The sequence below is a fragment of the Exophiala bonariae genome, assembly GCF_035927105.1.
Source record: "Exophiala bonariae strain CCFEE 5792 chromosome Unknown scaffold_4, whole genome shotgun sequence".
In the NCBI taxonomy this organism is placed as follows: domain Eukaryota; kingdom Fungi; phylum Ascomycota; class Eurotiomycetes; order Chaetothyriales; family Herpotrichiellaceae; genus Exophiala; species Exophiala bonariae.
In genome coordinates, this window is record NW_027042479.1 from 685,860 (window position 1) to 701,850 (window position 15,991).

Genomic DNA, 15,991 nt, shown 5'->3' on the forward strand with positions numbered 1-15,991 from the left:
CTGTGGCTTTAGCGTGAGGTTGGTGAGTTGAAAATGGTCAAAGATAAAGTCTACTTTTAATGAAGGGGAGCGTCAAAATGGCGACGAGCCTATTGCTGCGAGTGTTGACGACTCAGGAGTTGGCGGCTGATAAATCCTTGGTGCCTCTCGTTAACATGATCAACAATGTATACGGAAGAGGTCTTGAGGGAGTTGAGGATCTTATCGATCGATACTCTGGATCGGACGCTCTACTGGACGATCTCGGGACGGAGGGCCTGTGCGCATTTATGCTAGATACCAGCCAAAATCTAAGACCAGTTGCAGTAGTAGGAGCGAAGAGATGGAAAGGCTATCGAAACAGGGGCAATCCCTACGATAATGGAGGGGACTGGGAGATTGGCCCTGCGGCATCTGATGGCGACCCTCAATATCGAAAGAAAGGACTTGTTGATCAATGTCTAGAAGCCTTGTACACGAGGCTCTTGGCCGGGGAACAGGCTGGCACAGTGCGGCTTCGGATGACTGTGCTGGAGGATGTCAACGCCCCCTATTGGAGACGGAAGGGTTATGAACAAGATGGAGAAAGATGGGTAATACCTCGAGGTCGATGGCACAAACTCTTCGAGTATACTGTGATTGATATGGTGAAAGAGATCTCTGTTATTCCATCTCCAGGAATGGGAACTTGAAGAGATGCCGAGCGGGTTGGCTGGTGGGTGGCCTGGTATCAGACAGTGACACCCAACTTCCACAGCGCAGTGACCACGACTGATTACGTCAGAAAGCACGTGACTACGGTTGGGGTTGAAACGCGGAGGAAGGAGCTCATGAGATGAAATGGATTCGGGAAGCAGGTGCAGATGGCATGGAGATATCCGACTCGCCGAGTGGTCCTCGGTTAATTGATTGATCAATAACATAGACATCCAACAGAGCCAACACTTTCCAGTTACAGGCCGTATTAATACAGTTCTTCATATTTACACTGCTTTTTTTTTTCGTTTCTATTATCTACTGCCGTCAGTCATTGCCATTGATTTACTATGATCATGGTTTTGGTTCTGCAAATGCTCGCAAGCTAACCTGAAGTCCACCACAATCTTTACACAATGGCCGATCTCGTCCAGCCAACTCCATCTAGAGTTCCTGTTGATACCGCCCTCGAGATACCTTCCGATCAAGATGGCGCAGGGTCGGAGAAGAACATTGTCACACGGATGGCACGTTTTCGAAAGAACCCTTTCAATTTTGCCCATGAGATCTCCCTCTTCGTTCGCGGCGTTGGCTGGCGGGGTTATGACAACATAATCGGCCAACCATGCTTTTATTCGGGATACACCGCCAAACTAAAGTCGGCAACCATGGCTTCCCCGATCCTGAGACACAGACTTGTTGAGATGACCGAGTCTCGATTAAAAACTGAAGAAGAAGAGGCTCTGCTTGACCCATCAAGTCCAACCTATCTACAAGACAGGGAGAAGAGAAGACATGAAATCACCGCTCAATTGATTGGAATTACGGGTGAAAAGCTGGACTATATGATGTGCAAAATGGAAAGCAAGCCATATATCAGAAGTGCCTTTTATGGTGCCACACAGCTTCTCACCAGAATATACAGCGGCATTCACATATCTGAATCCGAGGTAAAGAGGCTGAAAGAGGCTGCTGCCATAGCTGCAGAAAGAAAACAGTCCATCATATTTTTGCCTCGTCATACCAGTCACGCGGACTATGTCACCTTGCAGCTGGTCTGTTACCGTCTTGGTCTAACACTTCCAGTCGTCGTCGCGGGAGACAATCTCAACTTTCCTGTAGTCGGTGGTTTCCTGCAGAGCTGTGGCGCCATGTGGATCAGAAGAAGCTTCTCAGACGACCAACTCTATGGCACTCTCGTCCAAGCATATCTTGATACCATGCTTCAACAGGGATATAATTTAGAATGCTTTATCGAAGGAACCAGAAGCCGCACCGGCAAACTGCTGGGGCCACGCTTCGGAATTTTGAGCTTCCTTCTTGAGTCACTCTTATCCGGCAGGACCCAAGATGCATATATATGTCCTGTCTCCTTGCAGTATGACAAAGTCGTCGAAGTCGATTCCTATGTCAGTGAACTGCTTGGAACCCCAAAGCAGAAGGAGAATCTAGCGGACTTCATTTCTTCTTCATCTGTCCTATCTTTGAATATGGGCCGCATCGATTGCAGGTTTCATGAACCCTGGAGTCTAAGAGATTTTATCAATGAGCAACAAGCCCGCCAAAACTCCTCGAGCCAGCAGAGTCTGACCGACAGTTCACCTGAGTCTGAGACTCGAACCAGGCTCTTGAGAACTTTGGGCTACAAAGTCCTCTCGGATATCAACTCTGTTGCCGTGATAATGCCGACGGCGTTGGTAGGCACTGTCCTCTTGACATTGCGTGGGCGAGGTGTCGGCAAGTCAGAATTGATTAGAAGAGTCGATTGGCTTGCTGCAAGAACAAAGGCAAATAACGGAAAGGTTGCAGACTTCCATGGTGTGCCTACATCAGCCATTGTGGAACGTGCGCTAGAAGTACTTGGTCCCAAACTGGTTGGCACTGTCAATGGTTTGGCTGAGGAGACTTATTATGCTGTAGATCGTTTTCAACTATCATTCTACCGCAACATGACCATTCATCTCTTCATCTCGGAAAGTTTTATCGCAGCTTCGTTGTACACAAAAGTCAAGCAGGGTGGCGGCAATGCAAATCAAAGCATGGAAGAGACAGAATTGATTGACAAGGTCACCTTCTTGTCACAGCTCTTCAGGGGAGAATTCATTTTCCCTGTTGGACAGGGGTTGAAGCATAATCTCGAGGCTGCTGTGCAAGGACTCACCCGCGATCGAGTCCTTCAGATCGCAGAAAGAGACGCTCAAAGGGTGGTTGGTCTCGCAGATGCGGAGCGCAAACTTGGTCGGGAGAATTTTGATTTTTACTGTTTTCTTATCTGGCCGTTCGTGGACGCTGCTTGGCTTGGAGCGGTCTCTCTACTATGTTTGGTGCCTCCCCCCGGATCGTCCATCTTTCGGATTGACATGGCAAAAGCACAGAGTATGGCACAGCTGGCTGGGAGGACTTTGTACCACCAGGGCGATTTGTCATATTTCGAAGCGATCAATAAGGAAGCTCTGAAGAACGCATACAGTAGATGCCAGGAGGAAGGTATCATCATCGTGACTAAGAGTGAGAGCCCCAAAGGCGGACCAACAGTACAACTAGCTCCCGACTGGATACCGGAAAGGGACCCTGCATCAGGCGAGCTACGCGCATCTGGAAGACTGTGGGATTTTATCGAGAAGATTGCGTTATACAGACGAGAAGGGAAAAACAGACGAGATGGTGCCGCAGTCTCGACCCGTGTACTTTTACTGGCGTCAAAGCTGAATCACCAGCTCTTCCAAGATGCAGAAGCGTCACTGGCGCCAGAAACAACCACTCCGAAACGAGAAAGACAGAGAAGGTCGAGACTCTAGTCCTGTCTCAGCAATGATGCGTTAGAAAGCACTTCTATTATGGCAAATTATTGCTATGTAGGTTGATGAACAGATTTTGGTCTGGGACACCAGGTTCTGTCACCTGAAATATGAACATATCGCCCTGCGATCATTACCCCTTTCCAATTTCATTTCAGCAGCACCTCAATTCCGATGTGCCGCGAGAAGTTCCTCAAGATCTTTTTATGAAGAGGTAGTCTTCTTCTCAACGGACTCTGGAGGTGGGCTTGGTGGACTAGAGACGAGATGGGAGTCGTGTGTTGTTCCATGTGTAAGTGACGCTCCATGCTCGAAAAGAGACCAGTCGCCGACTTCCTCCTCCATGAATTGATCCTCGTCGATTCCACGGAGTTCTGCCTCTTCGCTGATACGGAGGGCCAAGAATGGAACAAATTTGCCGATGAATTTCATGATGTACAGCAGGCAAAGCGAGACCGTGAACGAATAGGCGGAGATGGAGGCAATGTCGGCAAGCTGTCGAGCTACCTGTGCTCCATCGCCATCGATTCCGCCAGGGGCCAATGTGCCTCCATCGAGTGAGGAAACCGATGCTGATGCGAAGATACCAGTCAAGAAGGAGCCAACCATACCGCCAATTCCGTGAAGTTTGAATACATCCATGCCCTCGTCGACACGAATCCAATCATTGACGTTCTTGAGCGATGAGCATACCATACCGGTGATTAGACCGATGGCAGCAGCTAGCCAGACGGAAACGTAACCAGCGGCGGGTGTGATACCTGGATTTGGTTAGTCGAAGCTCTATCCAAGAGACATATGGCGGCTTCCTCGGGACATGTATTTAAACAAGTCACGAGGCAGCAAAAAAAGCACTCACCGACAAGACCAGCAATGGCTCCTTCACAAGCTCCCACGGTGGAGAGTTTTCCCTTGTAGCGGATCATATCGATAATGGTCCAGCCTAGAACGCCCATACCAGCCGAAACATTGGTGTTCCAAGCGGCCATATACGATCGGACAGTTGCGTTGAGGGTTGAACCACCCTACATAAGATTAGTGATAGCCTCATTGAACTCTGGACTCGACTTACGTTAAAGCCAAACCATCCTACCCAGATGAGCAGAGTTCCGATATACACCATCGAGACGTTATGAGGCTTCATCATACTCTTCTGGCCATGAAGCTTCCTCTTTCCGAGGACGAGAGCATACGCCAAGGCAGAGCAACCACTTGCGATATGAACTGGACCACCACCAGCATAGTCGAGCGAAGGCAGGTTATACAACCAGCCGCTGCCGTTCCACGTCCAGCAAGCGATTGGGCAGTAAACGATCGTAGCCCACCAGAAACCGAAGAAGAGAGATGGGATGACACGGCCGCGCTCGAAAGCACCACCAACCACGATCATGACTGTGCAGATGCAGAAGAGCAATTGGTACAAACAGAAGACAATCTCAGGAAGATATGCGCTACCAGGGGAAGGTGCAGCTGTAACGTCCTTGAGACCAAAGTTTGCAAGATCTCCGATGAAAGGGCCGGCTGTTCGAGAATAGGCAAGCGAGTAGCCCCAGAACATCCATTGGAAGGTGACGACCTGAAGAAAAGCGTTAGCAGCGATTTCGAGCCTGGTAGGCAGTTCTCGTCACTTACACCAATGACGGCAAAACCTTGGTACAACATTGCAAGTGCGGACTTGCGACGAGCCAATCCAGCATACAGCAAAGCCAGACCCGGAATGATCAGCCAGACGAGATAGGCACAGATGATGAGGTAAACGGCGTGGAATTCGAAACCAGCGAATTGGGCGTTGACATCGACCTCAAGCGGATTTCCGCCATTGGGGGCGGACTCGTCGAACTCAGGCTGCGCACGAGGACATCAATAGCTGGACGGACGACACGTTGGCGACAATGACTTACTGGATCCATTGTGAATTATTTTTGGTACTTCCAACAAATTCTCGATTAAAGTGAGTCGAATGTTGACGCGAACCAAAACGAAAGAATAGAAGGAGAATGCGAGCTCGGCCAGGGTGGTTATTATACCCTTTTTAAATCATGCAAACACTTCTCAGGTACTGACCAGGGTTACGCGTGCCAATATATGGGGGCACGGTTACTAGCACATCGAAGAGACGAATCCGGATCACGGCATGCAGTGAACGCCATCCCAAGAGTACGAAATGGGTGTGTAGATTTGTTATTCGCTTGGAAGGAGACCCACCTGAGTTGATATGTTCAATGTGTTTGACAATTCTGGAGGACCAACTCGAGGCTGCAATTCGGCGAATGTTTGTTGTTGATTGAGCTACCTCACCAATGTTGACCATGATACCGCAGTAGGGGGACGTCGAACGGGTGTCCACTGTCCAGGGCGCAAGGCCGAATGGAGCCAAGGCTGTTATCAGTACCCTGTGGAGACGTGAGGGAAGTAGTAGACACCGATCGTCCTCCTCCCATATGCTTGGCGACACCTCTTGAAGAGACTTGTTGAAACCCGAGTGACTCTATCCGTATGCTAAGGGAAAAAGGGTGGCGGACTCTCAGGGCCAAGTCGTCATGGAGGTTATGAGGTTCACAGTGGCCTATGAACTGTCCCGAGAATGGGAAAGTGAAGGGAGATAGCCGTTTTAGTCGTTCGAATAGTGTAAATGAGATATCCAGTTGTCGAGATAAGAGAATCTCGACCAATTACAATACTCCCTGAAGCGAGTGGGCCAAGACTCTCTCTCTGGCCCCGATACTGCGCGCGTACCATGTTCTCCTAGGTATTCTCTTGGCTCGGTCATTGTGTCCGACGACGACAGTCTCGTCCCTTTTTTCTTTTCCTCCCAGATCCCAGCTTCCCAACCCTACGAGTAATTGATTTTGCTTGGGGAGATCTGAAATCTACCCGATCGAGAAGGGACTCATGCAAATCCGGTGGAAATTTCCACGGTTCTTGGTCTTCTTGTTCATGGATCAGGTACTTTCGGTGGGATGGATGAGAATCCGCTCAAATCTTTAGCGGCGCAAACGGTGGGGAGGGAAGTTCACCTTACTTATTAGCACCAAATACGTTGCCGAATGCCAAGTGATAAGGGAAAACAGGGAGTGAGCCTCAGGGCGGCTTCGCATTTCAATTTCCATGTGGTCACACTCACACCACAGCTGACTGGATTCTACTCGCGCTGTACATGCGACTAAGGGAGCAGAGTAGTCGTGAGGGATGGATGGAGATTTGTCACTACTATTATTATTATTATTCCTCTCAAGTGTGCGCGACTGGGTACTACGATCAGGAGGACAGGTCGATGCCCCGTTGTTAGTTTTGATAATCCCCCAGCTCACATACGAACAAGATGCGACAACGAGGGAATGCGGAGTACCCCTACGAATAGATACGCAGTCGCCTCGCTAACTAATGTCGTTATTTTACCTCTAACGTCTAGTCGCCATGTGCCTAAAGGTTAGGTACCTGAAGTCGCTGCGGGACTAACGATGAGAAGGGAAGGCCATTGTTGTAAGCAGGAACATCCCTACCTACTTCGTATGTACCTACTTCGTACCTAGGTAGGCTATCTTGTCAGGTTTCTGGTTAGGCTGCTGCTGGGTCGGGATGGGTGGCATCTTTGGGGTGCGCGGTTATCATCAACACGTGGATTGATGGTGGCAGGGGTAATCAATCCATGTAATCAATCCATCGCGTCATTATTCTTCCGCACGGACGGAAACTTATCGCACGCGAAGGCATCGATAAGTGCGTGATTTTTATTTTCGACATGTAAGAATATAAACATGAAGCCGAGTCTGGATAATTCCCATCGAATTTTGAACGGAGAATTATTGTTGCAAACGCGATGGGGGTGGAGAAGAAAATGAAAACTTGCCAAGGCCGATGTGTTCCGACATTGGAGAGAGGCAGCGGGATGTTTAGCGACACTCTCCGTATTGACTCAGGACGCAGGCTCAGCATTGTTCAATCAGGGAGTTTCTCCTGGACCCTCGTGAATATGGGAGTAATGCTGTGAGAATGCCACCCGTAAGTTTCAAGTTGGTGTTGTTCCAGCTAGAAGATACTCTCAGCGAAATATAAACCGCAATGACTCGACGTCTCTCGCGACATACTACGCGTCTATGATTGTGCGTCACGACATTTCATAAACCCTTCTTGGGTGCGACTGCTGCGAGTCCAATTCCCAGTGTGACCCTGGTCCCGGTGCCTCTACCTCGTGCGATCCGCGAGGATGCGGCATCTCGACAGCGACTTGGTATTTTTCGTCTCTGGGGCCAGCACCAGGATCTGCCTTTCTGTTTCTGCTACGACGGAAGCAGAACGTCAGCACAGCGATGATGAAAATCACCCCGAGCGCGGCCCCCACTCCAATACCAGCCTTGGCCCCTGTGCTAAGTGATGATGAGGAAGCTGAAGATGTTGGCGCCGCACTGCTTTCCGTTGTTGGCGGTGGGGTCGTCGATGTCGTTGAGTTCGCTGGCGTACTGAGGTCCGGCCTTGCATCGGTCTTATTCGGCGACGCTTCATGGGCAAGCACGTGCAAGACCCCGTTGTTGGTGATATAATCGGAATATATAATTTCCGCATCGTTGATATACCTGGTTCCATTCGAGGCGACTGTCACTGTTAGGTTATGGCCTTCGACAGATTGCATTTGTAAGCCGTCTGTCAAATCCGTGGTGAAGTATACACGACCGTTGACGAAATGGTATTCTTGGAGATCGAAGAAAACATCCGTGGGAAGGGTTTTGAGGTCGATAATGGTTCGGTTGGGGATGAAACTAAATATTGGGCAAGTATCAGCTTCCACTTGGATATAATGCTTGATCTGTTTTCTTGATGATGAGGTCTCTTACCATGACCAGTCTGGTGTGGATCCAAGTGCGCCAATTACTTCCGGACTGACAGGTGAGTTCACTTGAATGGAGACGACTCCGTTGAGCCCAGTCTCGATAGCAGTACTTGACTCATCAATTGGAATCTCCAAGACTCGGTCGATTACGTGAATGACTGCGGCACCACTGTTGCCCGCAAAAAGTTGATTCTAAACGCAGCCTTTAGACTGGGATGTCTCTCTCACGAAGACATGGGGGACTTACCGGCGTGGTCAGGTTCGACCTTATTTTGATCCCGCCCTCAAATTGAATGCCCTTATCCGTGGGATACACTGCTATGCGCTGCCCTCCAGTCACGTTGGCAAACTGGGGATTTGTTAACCATGTTGGCAAGAATTGGACACCCCTCTCCAATTCTACCAATGAGTACGGCCCTCGGATTGTGTGGTACAGAAGTAGAGCTTCAAGGACATCGGTATCGTTGAGAGCATCAGTCTTATTTGCGAGATAGTTCGTGATCGCGTCGTTGGAAGGTGCCAGGACTCAGAGACATTAGCTATGAGGGCCTCACAAGCCAGGGGCTGATTTACCAGTAACGTTCCCATCAGTCAGCAGCGAGAATGCTGACGGAATTGACTCGAGATATGAGGTGTAGTACGAAATGCCCTGTATAGTTGGAAGAACGTCGCTCAGACCGTACTGAGTCGTAAGATTCTGGCCACATGCATGACGAAGTGAAAACAAGAGGATGAGGAAAGAAGCAGAGCACAACATCTTTTGCGCGCACGCACCAGCAAACGAAATCGAGATATCTTGAAACACTTTCAGAGAAGTCTGAGGCAGCGACTCAGACTCAACTATAGAGAGCTGGTGTCGAGGAGCATGCCTGCGCGACTGACCATTTTGGGTAATTGCATATTTGCAAAAGTACCAGTCATGTGTTCACCCTGACGGGCAAGCTTAGACTCCAGAACAAAGCTTTGCAGCAAGCCTCATGATACTCGTGAAGAATCCTGAATCAAGTTTAGCTCTTCGTGTCCGATGATTTCGTCGCCTTAAACATGGGTCTGGATTCAATGATGATCCAATGAGCATTCGGAAGTACCGAGTATTTGGAGACGAACACGACGAGCGTCAAATTTGGCAACACGAGCCGTCCATCTCCAAAGCAAAGAATCTAGATCTGCGTGCAGACAAAAATGAGAAGACAGCAGCCTACCTTCCTTTGTGAGTAGTAAACATCTGATTTGGATGATTTTGGCCATCCGATCCTAGCACTGCAATGGTTTTCCATGAGGGTCGTCGTAATTGCCAAAGATGTGCCTAGGAGGTCGAGACGTCGATGGGCAAATTGGAAGCGGAACACCATTTGATTGGTGTTCACCACCGAAGCCTCGATGCAAGGCTAGGTGTTCACACGACATTGAAACATACGTGTCATACTCACAGAGAAAGCTTTGCAACTAAAGCACTTTGCTGTACAAAAGTTCCAGCTCAGCTGACCATCAACATCCGAATACAGTGAACATCACTGTCAATGTATAAGGAAAAGATCTATGATCTGCTTTGGCAGTTGGATATGATAGACCAAAATCACTCTTTCAGCTGCAGTCAGGCATACGTAGGAACACATGTCACTCGTGTCAGCAACAAGGAAGCTGCGATCACGATGACTGCATTGGCCCTATGCTATCTTTTAATGGACAAGCGAGAGGACTTTGATGTACTCGCGGTTCGCAAGTGACGTATTCATGTTAGCATTGCCCTTTGTCAGAGATATTCCAGAATCATTGGGGTGACTTCGAGTTGTCGGGCTGCTATGTAGCACCACAAGGCTGCGCTAGTACATAAGTAGTTAGTGTTAAGCTTCGATGAGGCTGTTGGAGTTATTTTCCCCCACCAAACCATGATCACGTGAACTACATGATTGTTCAAAAGTTTCTCAGGCAAGTTGAGCCAAACCTTGGACATCGAAATATCCCGCGCCAAAGACTTTTCGTTCTGCCACCCAGAGGTAGAAGCCCAGGAATACCGCGGTCATGCGGCTTACAGCCGACCTCATCAATAACTCCCTCTCCTATTTAAACCCACTCAAAGAGCGCGAGCTGGATCTACGAGGTGAGTCCACTGGAAAGAGCAGATATCTACACTTTGAAGTCTTGCTACTACACTCGTTCTATTCATACCCAATTTGACACGCACATTTGGCTCACCACAGTCCTCCTCCGTTATTCGCGTTGAAACAGGCCACAAAATCCCCACCATTGAAAATTTGGGTGTCGCGGGTCCTCAAGATGCGATTGATTTTACCGACAACGACATCACCACTCTAGCTAATTTTCCTCTCTCGCCGCGCCTAAACACCTTATTATGCGCCAGAAATCGTATACAGACCGTCGATAGACGCATTTCAGAGCAGTTGCCGAACCTGACGACGTTAGTACTCACTGCGAACCGAGTGAGGGAGTTGGGTGATCTCGAGGGCCTCAGTCGGTGTAATGGACTGATACATTTGAGTCTGCTGGAAAACCCGGTAACCAAGAAAGAGGTGTGTGAGGAACCATTTTCCATACAGTGTGGCATATACGAGATTATTCTCCTCTACACAACATCATCAAGACAACATGGCTGACAATGGGAATTGTTGAATAACCTACAGCATTATAGGCTCTACTTCATCTGGTCGATCCCGTCACTCCGTTTCCTGGATTTCCAGAGGGTACGAGAAGCTGATAGGGAGAAAGCGAAAGAACTTTTTGGAACACATGAAGAACCAACAGAACTAGCCTCGAAGATCAGAGGAATCAAAACTCGGTCGTTCGACGTGGGTGGCGGTGCAGCTGGCACTACTAATGGGAAGGACGACAGTGGCTCGCGACATGGTGTGCGCACACAGTTGACAGATACGGAGAAGAAGAGGGTGCAGGAGATGATCAAAAACGCAAAGAGTCTCGCAGACATTACTCGTATTGAGAAGGACCTGGCTGAGGGTAGGATACCGGCGGGTGCAGCTGATGCAGACCGGATGGCATCATGATTGGGTCATTGTTCTTGACGTGTCGGTGTCAGGAAATTCATGAGGTTAATGCATGGGTCAGGAGGCATTCAATTGCATGATGTTGGCCAAAGTGCCTTGCGACACTGATGTTCGGTGTATAAAAAACGGCTTGAAGGAACGAAATACCCCAGGTTAGATGGAGGTCTATCTCTACAGCCTTGAAAGACATGATGAAATACGAGGACAAATCTCGTCCGCCACTGATACTGAAAAGGTTCCCTGTGATGTCGCTTTCTCCAACCTCGTTGATACTCCGATTCCCCATATGACACAATCATGATCGTTCAACCCGGGAGACAAACTAGGTTTGATAGCCGGATCCCGCGATCTCATTGTTCTAACAAAAATCTCAAAAACGCCTTGCTGACAACCAGGCCGTCGTGCGGTAGTGCAACCTTTTTAAAATGCGCATTGTACGCCTCGTCATCAAAGATACCGGTTGCATGGCGTGTGTCAAGGATCTCGGTCATGATCTCCTCGTTGAACTCCGGGTGGCCTTGCACGGTGATGAGTTTCTTAGCCACGTACATGCCCTGGACCTTGCAGACAGGTGAAGAACCGAGTGCTTCAACGCCCTCGGGATAGTTGAACACGATATCCCTATGCATCTGGTGGATTCTCTTTTTCACTTGTCAGGGTCGAAACAAAAGCCGAAGCAGAAAGGAAGTTGATCGACTCACAATTTTATCCACGCCGAATATCTCCTTTCCTTTCTCACTGAGCTGGACATCATTCACGGCAGCTTCCCACCCATCTGGATTGCGGCCAACACCGGCTTTCAAAGCACGGCCAATGATTTGATGTCCGAAACAAACACCAATTGCCCGCACAGAAGTCTCGGTCAGGATTTTGGCAGTATATTCGACCAGTGTATTGATCCAGGGTGTATCGGCAAATGAGTCATGCCCTGTTGAACCATCACTCGTCAGCGATCGTACGGCATATCGATATTCACTGGTTGCTGAAGGGAATCATCCAGAAAGGCTCCAGCCTAAGATACATATACCACCTTGATTGCAACTCTGGCTCCCCTCCACTAAGGAAATATTGGAAACCTACTTGAGCCTGTTATCAAGATAGCGTCAATGTCCTCTGGATTCGGATACTTTTCCGGCTCCAACTCGATCTGCCAACGCGAGATCTCAAGGCCCGTGGTGGCATCAAAATCCGGCCGTTCCAGCGCCTTTGCGCCTGATCTCAACAACAACTCAAAGACACCGCCATACCCTTGAAACTTGGCTTTGGTATTGGGTAAGGGTGTGTCAGCCTCGAGAATGGCGAGTCGGATTGGTGAGGCAACCTTCAAGTTCATGATGAAGACTGAGTACTTGTGTCAGTCAAACACGTGGTTTCTAGGAGACACTCCACAGGGTGCACAGGCTATGAAGGGAAGAAACCAGAGAAATTTGATATGGATGAATGACCTTCCTTGCCTCCTGCCAAAGGGCGTTCAATTCCGTTATCTATTATCTAATACCCATCATCTGGTGGTGGGTGCGCAATATCAACGGAAGTAACCGATTGGAGCATGCCACCTCATTTTCTACCATCGACTAACTACTGATTATCTGGATATTGAACTACCTACTCAAGTCAAGCAGCTACCAGATTTCATCAGGCAAATGACGAAGAAGACATCGTTGATCTCCAACTGCGATCATCGACAGACTAAATACTCTTTAGTTTCGCCCCCTCTTCGCGGGGTAATAGCAATACTGCACGGCAAACAATCTATCACCGACTTTCTCGCTCGATCATGATTAATCAAAGTATTCTTCCCAGGGAAGGTCTATTGAGATACAGAAACCCAAGTTCAAGACGTTTGGCGACGACGGCTCTACTAATCTCAGTGTAAAAGATCCGAAGTGTATTACTCAACTCCACTAGTTGCTTGCTATCTTTGCATCAAATTCGGAAGCGGGCTAGCACGCCATTTCGTACCGCTTCTACGACTGGGCTTGTGTCATCTTCAGCATCACTCTACTTTCGGGTCTTCCATTTGTCCAAATCTCCCGGAGAATCTGCTTAGTGGACATCGTTGACCATATCAATCTCTAAATCGGATGTCGAATACAAACACTCTCACAAGCCACGCTAAGTTACATAGAAGTCCTCCTTCATTTGCACAGATTGTATCTTGGCCCAGGGGTCGTGGAGCCTAGCATCACGACCAGGACGAAAGATGCCCGATTTATCTCACACTCGGACTGGCGGTACATCACAATCTCCTACCAGCAATGGCAACCACACTCCAAGTGACCACCAAACAACAGAAACCACGACCTTGTTACCCAAGCAGTCCAATCGAGCACGAACTGCTGATGAAAAGGAAGCTGAGGTTCATTACCGGGGCCCTATCACCGGGCCCAGGTTCAAATTTCTCCTTTCCAGTATTCTTGCTATCTTGACTATAGCCTTCTTCGACTCAACTTTGATGGCCAGCGCACATCCCGTCATTACCTCCTATTTCCATGCTTCAAATGCTGCATCATGGTTCAGTACTGTGTTCTTTCTAACATCCACTGTCTTTCAACCCGTATATGGACGGCTCAGTGATACCATCGGCCGAAGGTCGGTGTTTGTGTTTGCAATCTTCATGTTCTTTGTGAGCACCGCATGGTGTGGCGCTGCTCCTAACCTAGGCAGCTTCATTGCTGCTCGTGCCGTTTGTGGACTTGGTGCTGGCGGGGTCATGTCAATGGGGACTATCCTGGTCAGTGATGTGGTCAAGATCGAGTATCGTGGCATATATCAAAGTGTGTTCAACATGGCGTATGGCACAGGGACTGGTCTTGGGGCAGCCCTTGGAGGTTGGTTAGTGGACACTAGACGCCCTTGGACTTGGAGGGCTGCTTTCTATTTGCAATTACCCTTCATCCTTGTGTTCGGAATCCTTGCTGCCATTGCATGTCCGCCAGGCCTAGGACCCAATCTAGCAAAGACCAGTGGCAAGAGCATCAGACAAACATTTTCGACCTTCGATACCTACGGTGCAATGGTTCTTGCCGCAACCACAACCTCATTAATTCTTGGGGTCAATCTCGGAGGCAATGTTTTCACATGGACCCATCCTCTGGTCATAACGAGCCTGGTACTCTTTGTGGTGGCTGCAGTATCACTGTACTTCATTGAAAGGAAAGCCGAGTATCCCATCCTGCCGATCCCTTTACTTTCCACAAATCCCAACGCGAGTCTGATGTGGTCCAACTTTTTCGGAGCGATCGTGGTCAACACGGCCTTGTTCAACATTCCCCTCTACCTACAAGCAGTGCGACAGACGAGCCCCACTACGTCAGGTCTCTTTCTCCTCGCACCCCTCGCAGGAATCAGTCTCACCGCCGTTGCTATTGGATATTATATCACAGTGACTCGAAACATGAAAGCACCTATGACCCTAGGCACGATTGTGCTTTTCTTTGGTGCGACTCTGTTGACCACCTCACTCTCAGCCGAAATTCCGACATGGGCAATTCCCCTACTCATTCCATACTGCAGTATCGGCCAAGGATTTTTCTTCCCACCTGTCACCATTGCCCTCCTCGCCATCAATCCACAGGACGAGCAAGCCGTGGTCGCCACAACTCTAGGCTTGGTTCGCAGCCTAGGCGCCATTCTCGGCGTGGCTGTAAGTTCCTGGGTCCTACAGAACTCCCTCCTCATATTTCTCCAAGAGTACGTGATGAGTTCCGACCCTGCCAAGAAGGCATGGATCATCAAAACCGCACGAGAATCCGTAAGCTCGATCCGCGATCTCGATCCAAAACACAAAGCACAGGTCATCGCCGCATACGCCGCAAGTCTGCGAGCGACGTTCCTCGTCGGCGTCATATTCGGCCTTGTATGCGTCGTCCTCATCTGGCCGCTCAAAGTGCCCAAATTGCAGTCCCAAGCCGATAAAGATAGCGTCGAGACCCCCGACCTTCTCGATGCGCAAGACGAAGCCCGGGAAGGAGAGAGAGGAAGCAGAAGAGGAAGCCAGGTTGAAGGTTCCAGGGGCCGCCCTCTGGGCATATTGGATGCGAGGGATCAAGTCCCCGTAGAGTACGAGATTGAGCCAGATCTCCTGGACACGGTCGAGGAGGGAGAACAACATGGATCCGGCAATCTGGCCATCGGTGACGGCTCAGCTGCGGGATCGATCCCTCGTGCTGGAGTGCTGCACCACAAGAGAAGCCGGAGAGCGAGCTTTGATACACAGTGGCGATAAACAACAAATTCAGGAAACCGCCCTCTCGATTCTGGTCTCAATTGTCTCGTCCGGCCTGGTGTTCTTCAACGAAACGCGCATCCCATCATTCTCACAGGACTCGGGCACAATAAGACGTCGTCTGATAGCATCAACGGCCCTCCATTCTACCCGTTACACAAACATTCGCCCCAGAGAACAAGCTGAGAGCGAGAACAGATGAGACGAAGCGGAACTCATAAGAACAACAGCACGACCTTCGATGAATCCCAGTATGTCTGACTGGATATCCTATAAGCACTCTACCCTCAGGCCTGGTTTTCTTAGGATTGTTGATTCGAAAAATCGAATTCGAAATCGAAATACCTTGACGAAAGTCCAAATCCAGGTCTCAAGCAGCGAAAAATTACCTTTGAATCAGGCAGAGGATCTGTGGAAATATTAAAGCTGATGGAATGAAATC

General features: G+C 49.2%; 7 protein-coding genes across 7 annotated transcripts; 4 read left to right on the forward strand and 3 right to left on the reverse strand.

Moving 5' to 3' along the window:
* Nucleotides 1–77: 77 nt before the first annotated feature.
* LTR84_009821 (uncharacterized protein) lies at nucleotides 78–671 on the forward strand (the record flags this gene model as incomplete). The annotated part of the gene is made up of 1 exon (XM_064853360.1): nucleotides 78–671. One exon carries the CDS (start codon nucleotides 78–80, stop codon nucleotides 669–671), a length of 594 nt encoding a protein of 197 aa, XP_064709759.1.
* A 420-nt stretch (nucleotides 672–1,091) lies between these two features.
* LTR84_009822 (uncharacterized protein) lies at nucleotides 1,092–3,473 on the forward strand (the record flags this gene model as incomplete). Its single annotated transcript, XM_064853361.1, has 1 exon — nucleotides 1,092–3,473. One exon carries the CDS (start codon nucleotides 1,092–1,094, stop codon nucleotides 3,471–3,473), a length of 2,382 nt encoding a protein of 793 aa, XP_064709760.1.
* A 204-nt stretch (nucleotides 3,474–3,677) lies between these two features.
* On the reverse strand, nucleotides 3,678–5,383 carry LTR84_009823 (uncharacterized protein; the record flags this gene model as incomplete). The annotated part of the gene is made up of 5 exons (XM_064853362.1): nucleotides 3,678–4,234; nucleotides 4,333–4,498; nucleotides 4,546–5,049; nucleotides 5,106–5,318; nucleotides 5,375–5,383. The coding sequence occupies 5 exons, from the start codon at nucleotides 5,381–5,383 to the stop codon at nucleotides 3,678–3,680; spliced, it is 1,449 nt and encodes a 482-aa protein (XP_064709761.1).
* Nucleotides 5,384–7,581: 2,198 nt separating this feature from the next.
* Nucleotides 7,582–9,058, reverse strand: LTR84_009824 (uncharacterized protein; the record flags this gene model as incomplete). Its single annotated transcript, XM_064853363.1, has 4 exons — nucleotides 7,582–8,230; nucleotides 8,306–8,493; nucleotides 8,549–8,826; nucleotides 8,875–9,058. 4 exons carry the CDS (start codon nucleotides 9,056–9,058, stop codon nucleotides 7,582–7,584), a joined length of 1,299 nt encoding a protein of 432 aa, XP_064709762.1.
* Nucleotides 9,059–10,323: 1,265 nt separating this feature from the next.
* On the forward strand, nucleotides 10,324–11,321 carry LEA1 (U2 snRNP complex subunit; the record flags this gene model as incomplete). Its single annotated transcript, XM_064853364.1, has 3 exons — nucleotides 10,324–10,402; nucleotides 10,531–10,832; nucleotides 10,944–11,321. The coding sequence occupies 3 exons, from the start codon at nucleotides 10,324–10,326 to the stop codon at nucleotides 11,319–11,321; spliced, it is 759 nt and encodes a 252-aa protein (XP_064709763.1).
* A 350-nt stretch (nucleotides 11,322–11,671) lies between these two features.
* On the reverse strand, nucleotides 11,672–12,654 carry LTR84_009826 (uncharacterized protein; the record flags this gene model as incomplete). The annotated part of the gene is made up of 3 exons (XM_064853365.1): nucleotides 11,672–11,962; nucleotides 12,023–12,249; nucleotides 12,402–12,654. The coding sequence occupies 3 exons, from the start codon at nucleotides 12,652–12,654 to the stop codon at nucleotides 11,672–11,674; spliced, it is 771 nt and encodes a 256-aa protein (XP_064709764.1).
* An 870-nt stretch (nucleotides 12,655–13,524) lies between these two features.
* On the forward strand, nucleotides 13,525–15,549 carry LTR84_009827 (uncharacterized protein; the record flags this gene model as incomplete). The annotated part of the gene is made up of 1 exon (XM_064853366.1): nucleotides 13,525–15,549. The coding sequence occupies one exon, from the start codon at nucleotides 13,525–13,527 to the stop codon at nucleotides 15,547–15,549; it is 2,025 nt and encodes a 674-aa protein (XP_064709765.1).
* Between the last annotated feature and the right edge of the window lie 442 nt (nucleotides 15,550–15,991).